This window comes from Taeniopygia guttata, chromosome 1A (genome assembly GCF_048771995.1).
Source record: "Taeniopygia guttata chromosome 1A, bTaeGut7.mat, whole genome shotgun sequence".
Lineage (NCBI taxonomy): Eukaryota > Metazoa > Chordata > Aves > Passeriformes > Estrildidae > Taeniopygia > Taeniopygia guttata.
The window spans coordinates 55,693,985-55,705,266 of NC_133025.1; the positions used below are offsets into that span (position 1 = coordinate 55,693,985).

The following is an 11,282-nucleotide window of genomic DNA, read 5'->3' on the forward strand; positions in this document are numbered from 1 at the left end:
TACAATCAGTGCAAATTTTCACTTATGTCCATGCTCTCATTTGAAATAATTCACATTTTTTTAGGCTTTTGCCTGAACTGTAGCGACCAAGTTAGTGCCTCTCATTTATTGCCTACAAAGTGGAAGTACTATTGTCTTCTTTACTGTGTAAGAACAATATGAAAGTTTTACTGAGAAGTTGCTGTAAACTCATTACAACTGGAAAGTATCAATTACTGATTTACAGTTTGGAGTTCTACAGCTCACTGAAAAAAATAAAAGTGACATTTAAAATCCTTAATATGCCAATAAAGTGGTGCTGTATTTTAGATGTTAGAACAATTTGAGATTAGTAATAGCTGCTTTGGAAACATGGAAGCTTAACATCAACAAGTCCTATTTTAACCCTATTTAATTTAATTAAAGGCTATTCTGTTCCTTCCAGAGCTACTCTTCTAGTGAAGAATATGCTCAAATACCATCCCTCTCTAAATGCTAACCAACAATTGCTTCTGTAATTTCAAAATATCTTCTCAGAAATCTGCAAACATTACCTTGTTCTGATAATTTAAAATGTGGTTAACATTTAAATAACTTCAGGTCATTCATCCTACAAACAACACACACACACACTTAGCTGAAAAACTGACTTTCAGGTGGCTCTTGTTTTTTACCACTAGATTTGTAGTCATCTGGTGATGTTAAAACAGCACTGATTTTGATATATTCACACTGCTGCCTTGCTTGCCTCAGCCACATTACCTGCCCAGCTCTGTAAAGCAGTGAAGCATAACAATAGATTTGATGCAAGTCAGCATGATGACATAAATTGTTGAGTTGTTTAAATAAAGTAATTGGAATCTGGAGTAAAATTTGAGGTCATTTAAGGACCAATTAGACTTACTGAGGTTTGGATTTTCTAAATGCAGCAGAGAATGAAGCCAGGAGCTTGTCCCACCATTTCTTGTCCTCTGATTGTCCCTGAAGTCATCCATTTTAAGAGAGAGCTGTGCTTGTTTTTTCAAGTCTCCAACACAATTCTTACAGTAATGTGACCTCTCAGTGGCATTTCATCCAGGACTAAACAAGAGCTGGTTCAGGCTTGTGCTTCACACAGATGTTTTCCACATCCTGTGATGTCTAATCATGTTCAAACCAGTTAATACACCTGACCATAGCACAGGTAGATTCACAGAGAGCTTTCCCTCATTCATTAGCTATACTGTGGTTTTTAAGTGGGACTTGTATAACTCTGGCATTTTCAATAATTGTGATTCCAGTGGATAGGCTTTGGTAAATCTCACTATATAAGAAATGCAAGCCAAATGAGACTCCAGGGCATATCTAGTAAATTCATTTTTGCTTTACATTGGTCTTTTTGCTTGAATCTGCATGTTTCAACTGAAACTTGATTGGAAGATCTGTGAGAACTTTCCTTAAGAGATTTTTTAATATTAAACTGAGGCACAAATGCACAAATCTCACTCTGCCTTCCACGCATCACCTCAGTTTCTAGGTCTAGGGATGTGGGGCAAGCAACCAAATCCAGGCCTGCCCTGACAATTACTGGATGCTGTTCCCCCTTCCCAGCACCTGTAGCTACCTGTCTGGTGGACTATATTGGACAAGACTAAAATATTGCCATTATCCAATATTAAAAAAACTTGTCCATGTTTGGATTGTATTCTGGTTTCTGTTGAATGCAGAGAAAACCTAATTTTTATTATCAGAGGCCCAAACTCTAAGCCCAAACTATCTATTAATAACAAAACAAATCACAACTCCCCACTACCTCAGTTTAAATTAATATTGCCTTTTAATATGAAATAATGCTTTTATTTATATAAAGTAGGAAATAAATTTTTTAAAAGGTAAAATATGCAACTTAACACATGAAAAATTTCTGCATTCTGAAAATATAATTGAGTCTGTTTATATTTTCCTTTTCTGATTTGTTACAGTTACAATCAGTGCCAGACAATGTTGCATGTGAATGACATCTCTAAGCCAGAACAGAGTACTTAGAAACACTGAAGGGCTTTGCACACCATTTTCCAGTTAATTTTAGAAATATGTGATTAGTATTTTGAGTGCCAGGGGAAAAAAATAAAAGAGCTGCATAAAGCCAGACAATAATACTAAGACAAAAAAATTGCACAGACTTTATTCATCAATTGAATGAATACATCCCCAAATGATACTGGCATTTAAAGAGATGTTCACAAGTCCATAAAAACCAAATGTTTTAAAATCTACACATATCCCATTGGGTGAATGTAACAATGTTCTTCCTTATTCTCTGTTTATAGTCAAAACCTCAACTTCTTCCATGTCTCTGTCTTGCTTTGTGCTATTAATCTGCCCTGCCACCCTCTGCTGTCTGTGACTGCCAAGGTGTCGGATAGCTCAGCCCCAGGACCTACTGCCATAAAAAGCACATTGAATGCCATGTGTCACTTGCTGATTCTGATGTATTTTTAGTTTACGTAATTTGCATTAATGAACTGGATGAATTGTGTTTCTGAAGAGAAGAAGGTGTAACAGCAGAGCTTTAGAAAAATATTTAAATCTATTGGAGCTTCAGGTGATGTGTTTATATGTGCTGCTATAAAGGTGCCTGATAGCCTTGACTTTTTTTTTTTTTCTTCCTAGTGCCCTTAATAATTATTATTATTTCAACCAATTATTATTGATTGAAAAGGAAATAGCGAGACAAATTTTTCTATTTCTTCTGTGTATAAAATGTGCTTGTATTTCAAAGTAAGAAGCAATGCAGAATTACCAGAAAAAGAAAATTAATATAACTCTAAGCACAGTGCTTGGAATTGCTAATCTGAGTGTAGCCTAGGATAGTCTGTAGTACAGTTTTTACAGTCATGGCTGGCTCTGTACTGAAGGTCATGCCATAAAGTTATTATGGCTGTTTATATTTGCATAAAGAAGAATCTTATGTGTCTCAAGGAGGTTCTTTAGGCCACTGATGCTGTACATAACTAGCTGCAACTACAGCCATTTCCTCACCCATCCTCTCCCTTGGAGAATGAGCATCTTTTGTTGCTTATTTTTAAAGTTAGGAAGGAAGCCCCAAAAGACAAACACATCTCTGCTAATGAGCAAGGAATGTGTGTGCTGAGTTTCTGTTTCTCTCTGGCAATTATAAGAGTCCTGTTTAAAAAGAAACAAGGCAGCAAGGGAGAAGAGTGATCCAGTCTTGCAGGGTTGTGTAATCACCTCCTTGTTTGTCTTCTCCAAATGAGATGTGAAGATTCTAATTCAGTTTTCTATCTCTGAAGGAATTAAGGCTAGTGCTTCTCCTAAGCCTATCTTGAAAATTTAGGAGGCACTGAAGCCAGGAGCTGACCCCTGATCTGTGGATAAGTTTGAGAGTAAATGCAGAGCTTTTGGGTCAATCTGCAGTCACTCCTGACACAGTCATTGGTGTGGAGCAGGTAAAGATCTCATTAACATCTATGTGGATGCTGTATCTGCATCTGCATGTGGCAGAATTTGACAAAGGAAAGGATGGATAATAGCCATGGAAAGAATTACTTCTTCTGAGGAGTCATAGTTCATAACACTGCACATTTTGGGACTGAACTATTAGACAGCTGGGCATAAAGCAAAGCTTTTGGGATCCTGAGCTTCTATGACCCCTGTCATCACCCAGTTTACAGTCAGGAAACTCATCTTCAGGAGCATTAATGAGAAACAGAATCTAACTTAAGACATGCAATTCTATGATCTTCAAATAAACCCAGAGGTGCAAGGACTGTAGCTCCTGTAGAATTGTAATATCTGTGTATTTGTGGTCAAAGCCTCACAGATTTCTCTGATTTGATAATGTGGACATTGCCATCAAGTTACTTAATGGTGGTGGTGCACACTTCTTTCTTCAGTCAAACACAATATCATCTCTCTGCTTCCTTAAGTAAATGCTGTGTGTGGAAACTAAAGACATTTTCAGTACCACTGGCATTTCCAGTAATGTTTTACCAAACACCTCTGGCATTTCAAATTGATTCATTTCCAGCAATAGGCTAATTGCATTCCTTCAGCCAGAATTCCAATAGTCTGTGCTGCAGAGATAATATGTAAAAGCACAGTTTCTAAAGAAGGAAAACAGAAAAGGAAAATTCCCTTGAAGATGGAGACATAAATGATTGTGCTTTATCATATATCACACTGCTGAGCTTGGAATAACTTCAACACTGTAAAACATTTGAAGCATCAGGGAAAAAAGCTCTTCCCAGACACATTAAAGAAGTGGGGGGGTTGGTATTTTTCTCCTTTTTTGTTTCCTTCTCTTTATAAATGAAATTTTCTTTCATTTTGTTTTGGTACCTTGTTTTACTACAGCTCTGCACCAAAAAGTGGGATGTGTTTGTGTTAGCTGCCCCTTTTCTTTGCTGCTACTCCAGCCCCTGTAAGCTGGTTCAGACCCCTCCACACTATGTGCCAGTGAATGCTACAAATGCACTCTAGACAGGTTAATTAACAGATGAATGCTGTTATCAGACAAATTGTTCACGAAAATTAATCAACTGACAGAAATATATGACAGAATTAAAAGGATTCAAACAACACAAAGCCCTGAAGAAAGCAAAATATAATAAGTCCCCAGACTTCAGCAGTGTAAATTACAAAATATTTAATTGTTAAGGGGCCTGATGAGGAAGGCTACACTGTGTTTGTAGAAATGAACTAGTAAATAGGTCAAATTCAGTAAGATATCATATTTTCACAGAGCTATGAAACCTGATTTCTAGCCTGGCACTGTCCTACATTTCAAACTGAATCAGCTGCATATAGAAAATCTTTAATATTCACATAAAGATGGCACCTGCATCTTGTCCTTCAAATTTTCTCTCCCATTTCACAGATACATTTTTTTCTCCACACAGTCTTTGTCATCCCAGCCATGCAAAGAGCAATTGTGTACAGGAACTGTGAAGTGGGATGTCTGAGCCACCTCACAAATGCATCCACATGTCACTGACTTGCTGTGCACTGAGAGCTTTCTGTATGTACACTGTGTGTCTGAGGATGCGGGTTTAGAGATGAGGCTTCACCCCCTTTTAAAGTTCATTCCCAGCCCTGTACTGTCAACATGCTTGTAAAAAGTTTGCCTTGTATTTTAAGCACTTTTTCTCTTTTCTTTTTAATTTTCAGTCCTAATGCTCTCCCAGAAGAGCAGCCACATTCCAGCTCTCAGTGTGCCCCTCTCAACTGTCTCTCTAAGCCTCCTCCTTACCCCTAATCTTCATATGCAACGTAAGAGAAAATGCAAACAGAGTGGAGCTCATGCAACAAAGGTTGGGGTTGTTCCCAGCAAGTGGGTAGACAATCCTGCCTTGTTGCTGCATTGGCAAGTCTGGATTCATATCCCCTGCTCTGGCAACTGAGGGAAGGTTGAGAAGAAGAACACAAAGCACAGAGCCCAACCTATCAAGAAGACTTTTTATGGTTCCTCTGATTGTACTCAAACTGAGCTGTCACAACTGAAGTGTAGTGAAATTTAACATCTCGACAAAAAATGTTCCTCCCAGCTGCTTGGCTTTACCTCTGAAATGGTAAAGAGAGACTTAAGCCAATGTTAAAAAAATATGTTACAAAAATCCTACCCTCATATCCTCAAAGTTCAGCCATAGGAACCAGTTCAAATTTCTTTTTGTCTTCAAGGGTGTGATATTTATTTCTTACTTTATTTGCACCAGAATTTTGTGTTATAAAATACGGTTGTTGTTGGTTTTTTTTTTTTTGTGAGAGTTGTATTTAACTAATTTTATTTTTAAAATCCAAGCAGAAATAGCTTCAGTGAAGAATGACTGTGTTAATATTTAAAAAAGGCTTGTTGCATTGGCCAGCATATGGCCAATTTTTATTGCACAAAAATGTTGGAAATGGGTTGAATTGGAATGTTAACAAGGACTGTATATTTTGCTGCTGCACTGATATTGTTTATGCACTTGTTTTTTTAATTCCTATTACACTAGCTTCTGGTTTTGTTCTAGCTCTTCACTGAAAGATAATTATTAAGCCTAAGAAGGAGATGAAAGGATAATGTACTGATTTGTTTTCAGTTGTTTGCTTGCATTGTAATTATACTTCTCGCATCATGAATTGGTGCTGTTTTTTGGGATTACTTTCTATCTGGTATCTGAGAAAGAAAAACTAAACTAAGTAAAATGCTGTGTGCTAATTGAAAACATTCTTTCCTCCCACTCCCATCTTCAGGATTCTAGCTCAAGGCCTTACCAGGAAAGGCTAGTTTGAGTGGGGAAGACGTGTGCATTTTGTGTGAAGTATTCTGTGGAGAAAGAACTCATGCAGGTAGGGTTGATGGTGTGGATCAAAGTCAGCAGGACTTTACTGTAGTGCATTTTTTCCTTGCCAAAAATCAACAGACACAGAACCTTAGCTCATGTCAGTTTATGACAAATACTCAGGTGATCAACACTACGCAGACTCTATCGCAACAGTGCACAGTGTTCCTAGTTAAAGATTTTTTCCTGTAAAAGCTGAGTAAGCCTGTTTTCTTAAAAGCAGTGAGTTTCAGAACAAAATCAAGGATAGAGGAATTTATTTTGCACAGTACCTGGCAGCAAGGGAAGTGGCTAGCAGAGGGTTGTGGTTCAGCATTTGTGGGTTTCCCGTCCGGTCATCAGCTGAAGAAACAAGTCTGCAGTGCTGCCTACTTGTTGGTAACTAGCAGGCTCCTAGTTTTGTTAGGTGGCCTTAATTTATTTACAGAAGAGAGGCTTGGGTATTTCTGCATGTCTTTATTCCTTCTCTGCAGCTCATGTGTGACCGACAAGTGGGAAACGCAGTACAGCCTAAGTATGGGGCAGCTGGGGAAAAAAAATTGCTGCAGGCATGGCTGGAACAATTTTTTCAAATTCTGCCTGAATCTGAGAGAATGAAGTCAGTTTTTTAGTAACAGTGCTTACCAAATGTTACAATACAGAAAACATCAGCAGAGGAAAGAATCGGTGACCACTCAGTGTGCCTAACAAATCATTATTACCATAGTACCAAGAACAAAGGTGCTGTAAATAGAAATATTTTATGTCATCAACAATGTCTGTCGTGTAACCTTGGCAAAGCAGCTGAGCTATAGTAACAAAACTTTCAGAGATAGAGAAATAGAAACAAACTGATACCCAGTCCTGATCAGATCAAACAGATAACACTCGGTGGTGTTTTGACTTTGGTTTCCATGGGGTCCATGTGATTCTTCTCATATACCTTTGCATCACTATTCAGTATCATAATTAAACTGTCTGTTGTCTTGTCATAGAAAGGTCATGTGAAAGCTTGTTCAGCTCCGTCATGATGTCTGACACAGAGTTCAGCTGCTATTTTGATTTTTTTAAAAATCCCCACAGTATTTTGTCTGAGGCAAATTCAGCTTTCAAAAAGCATCTCCAGATTCCTGACCTTGTCTGACTGGTGTAAGAATATCTGTGTCCAACAAAGACAGCCACTGTATATTGTTAATAAGAGAAGGAGCTTGCATAGCACTTTGAATGCAGTTACCACTGACTGCACTTGGAATAGTTTTTCCTGTTTTCATATCCAAATCAAAGGCATTTTCCTAAACTTCAGTTAAGCAGTAGTTCAGTGAAATACATTTCCTTTCTATATAGATACAAATTTATTGGGGGGAAAAAAGGTATCAAGACAGCTTAGAAACATATGCATGCCCATGTGGATCAAGAGTTATGAAAGAACATCCAGTGGTATAGAAGTTGTGTCTCTGTTTTATAGAAATAAATGTTTTTATTCTCTTAAGTTTTAAATTTTTAATTCCTAAGTTTTCAATTTACATTTTTTATATGTAATAAAACGTAATTGTTGGAAATGTGAGAGAACTAGAAACAAACCAACTTCGATGTATAAATGGTTGTAGTTATTGCATTGTAAGTTACAAAACTCTGTAGGTCCCTGGGACAACTTTTGTCAGTTAACCCGTATAAAATAAAATAAAATAAAATAAAATACATACCTTGAACTTAAGATGAAAACCTCTTCTTTGTTATATATTGATTGATAATATAAAACTTTGTGAGAGATTTTGTAGGAAATACTCACATGCAGACAAAATCAGAAACAAAAGCCTGGGTTTTTTTAAGGGTTGCAAAATATTACATTTTGCCTATTTAAAATTAGTTTATGTTGTGTTGATATCTATTCTGATTTTAAGGATTAAGAAAAAATTATATTTGTAATGGTTGAGTATACTTAGGAACACTACTATGTTTTCTACCCAGTAAGGAAGCAATTCAAATCCTGCTCTGATTTTTGTATCTGAAACTCAGCTTTTGTTATGATGGCCTTAAAGTTACTTTGGATTTGAAATAGCCTACTGAAAATACAGTCATTTAGATCAAAACAGGAGCATTTTGGTTTGGGTTTTATTTTCTGATGTAGTGAAAAATTATTCCTTGTTCAGTAAAAGGATCTACTTGTGGAAATCCAGTTTATAGGAAATGTGTGAGGAAATGAAGAAAAGAAAAGAAATAGGAAAAAAAAAACCCCAAATATAAAGGGAGAAAAAGATGAAAAATAAATTTTAATATGTAATAGTATGGAAAAATGTATTTTCTATTAGTCAGAACATATATGGAGGTTTTCATGAAAGAAGACATAATTGTTTTTCATGCTAATTGTATAGAATTTTCTGCCTTCTAAATGGAGGCAGTAGTGATATCCTTTCTGATTGATCTGATTGACAGGTTGGCATCTCTGTGCTTTCTCTATCCACATTTTTCACAGTAAATTAATGTAATCATAGCTATACAGCAGAGTTTGTAGACTGAAACTATAATTAACACTGCAAGTTTTAATGCCAAGTGGATTTTCAGTTTGTTTTTTATTTTAAAAACAATGACAAAGTTGTTTAAGCCATTTACCATATTAATGTGTGTACATAAAGGAGACTATGTCATGAAATATAACCTCACTTATGAAATATGACCTCACCTATGAAGGCTGCTCACCATAATTATGTTGGAAATACTTAAGTAAGCTGTTAGTAAAATCTGACCCAGTCTTATCCCACTGGGAATGACACCCAGAGTCCGGGACCTAATTTTGGTACCAACCTTATCGTTCATCCTGCAATGCCAAAGTCAGTAGCTGTGCTGCCAGCTCCACTTATAGCTGGACTGATCATCATCATCACAAGGTATATATCACATCAGCCTTTCTGAGGTCTGTTCCTTTCTTTGGCAGAAGATGCATATCCACTGAGGTTACAGTAAATTTCTTTCTTTTGTTCCTCGGAAATCTTCGTTTGAGAATGGCAGGGACTGATGTTTTACCTTTGACGTATAATAATTGCTATAGTTACCTCTTTAAAAATTCCAGTCATCACTGCTTCTTCAGTTTTCCTTTGCTGTGTGTGCAGTGAGTCTGAAAGGGATAGATACTATTCAGATGTTTCTTAACCATTAAGGGTTTTTTTTTAGTGTAATTAAGCATCTCGTGGAAAAGAAATAAAAAAGCAATTGCCTTTTGCCTTCAGGCACAAATACATCAAAATATGCAATGGAAAATTGGTGCATGACATTGTTAACATCATGTAGTTTCTCTGTATCCATAACTAAGCTAGAAAATTCTTATTTCTTGTGTGATATGCATATTCCTCTTGCTAGAAGGGCAAGAGAACTATCACAGAGGGTCTGTATCTTTCATTTGGAGGTGCAAAGCTTAAATCCTTACTGGTTTTTAATCTGTTTCCCATGGAGTTCTTGAAAATCCCCTTTGTGAAATGTAATGGCAACCAAGTGACAAAGTGACAAAAGGTGAAGGAAAAATCCAGTATTTCATTACTGGAGTTAATGTGTGGGCAGACTCTGGGTGATAGAGCCTTGTATTTTAAAAATGTCTTCCTACAAAGCTATTTGTTTTGATTATCGTGATTTGCTGTAAAAGAGTGGATAAGAGTGTATATTTTTACTCAGTGTTAGTAATCTGAGTTTTTATTGAATACATGGTTGTTTGATTTTAAAAAATTTTGGAAAATCAATAAAGAGAAGCCTTTGATAAAAGTTTCAAGTAGACTGGCTTGCTAGCTAGTTGGTATTTTATCTGCTATGAACAAGAAATAAGAGTAATCTAGCTTATTTTATTATTATTTCTCCTGTTCACAGATATGGCTATGTGTGCTATGCCAGTGGTTAAATTAAGTCCATTTTATTACTTATTGCCCTATTGATTTTCAGCCCTGTGGTTTGACTGTTAAAGGGTTAATTAACTTGATCCTTTGTAAACAATTAAAAAAAAGAAAAGAAAACTGATGTTTTGTGACTTTTGTAATCTATTGAATGTTTCCATTTGCATGATGTTCTGTATTTAATGAACCATACAGATTGCTGTGTTCCTTTCAAAAGAGTTTTAGCATTGGTGGAGTTTGTGACAGACACAAATTTGTATACTGTATGTTTACTGCTGTAATAACTCAGCTACTCCTATGTTGAATTGACATTATGTTGTCCTGCCTTCTTGGGGTTAAATGATGAAGTGTTTCTAGGTGGTGAAGAATATAAAAGTATATATGTTCATTTACTAAAGACTATTGGAAACTCTTCTTGTTGCTACTTTATGCTAAAAGCAAAAAAGTTAAATAATTCTTGTTTCCAAAAATGCATCATTTATTTTTAAAATTGAAGTAATTCTCATGTTAACTTTTCCTTGTCCTTTTAGACAATCCTAGATTAATACCTTGTGAGGGATTCATAAAGTCTGTGCTTGTACATGTGTAATATGATCATGCAGTCAAATGGTTGGGAAAAACACTCTAGTGCTGAAGAAAATAATTAAAATAAGCTGATATACCGATTCTTACATCTTTATGTTTCAATTAAAATTACAGTGTAATGCATAACTGTTCCAGTGAATAAACTGGCCATTTTTGTTCATTTAACACCATTCTGTCTGGTCTACTTCTATTTTCAGCAGTTTGCAGTGCTTAGACTTAGAATTTCACAATCGTTTCATTATTAGAGATCAATGATTGTAAGTTTAAAAGGTATCAAAGAGGAAATTAAGAAGGGAAATCAACATTAAAGGAAAAGGGAATCGGAATTAAAGCTGAGATGCTTCCTCTATTTTCTGAGTTTGAGGCAGATACTAAAATACGGTTTCCCCATACAGTGTTTCCAGCAGATTTGTGTGATCCTTGAAATGCTGCAACATCTGCATAAACTTTCAGCACAAGAACGCTCTGTAAGATACAGATCTCCATCCTCGGGCGATGTAGATGCAAAAGAGCTGAAGACAACAAAAATTTGGTTTGGGAA

General features: G+C 36.1%; 1 protein-coding gene across 10 annotated transcripts in view; it reads left to right on the forward strand.

Moving 5' to 3' along the window:
- The window catches only part of BICD1 (BICD cargo adaptor 1), a 164,693-nt gene extending 153,787 nt beyond the window's left edge, over nucleotides 1-10,906 (forward strand). For 6 of the 10 annotated variants that reach the window (XM_072923518.1, XM_030263275.4, XM_072923521.1 and 3 more), the window contains one exon: nucleotides 5,149-10,906. In XM_072923518.1, the coding sequence (XP_072779619.1) occupies nucleotides 5,149-5,381 (233 nt within the window). In that variant the 3' untranslated portion in view covers nucleotides 5,382-10,906. The remainder of the gene's footprint in view (nucleotides 1-5,148) is intronic. The other 4 variants (XM_072923519.1, XM_072923520.1, XM_030263276.4 and 1 more) reach the window with 2 other exon arrangements.
- The last annotated feature ends 376 nt before the right edge of the window (nucleotides 10,907-11,282 follow it).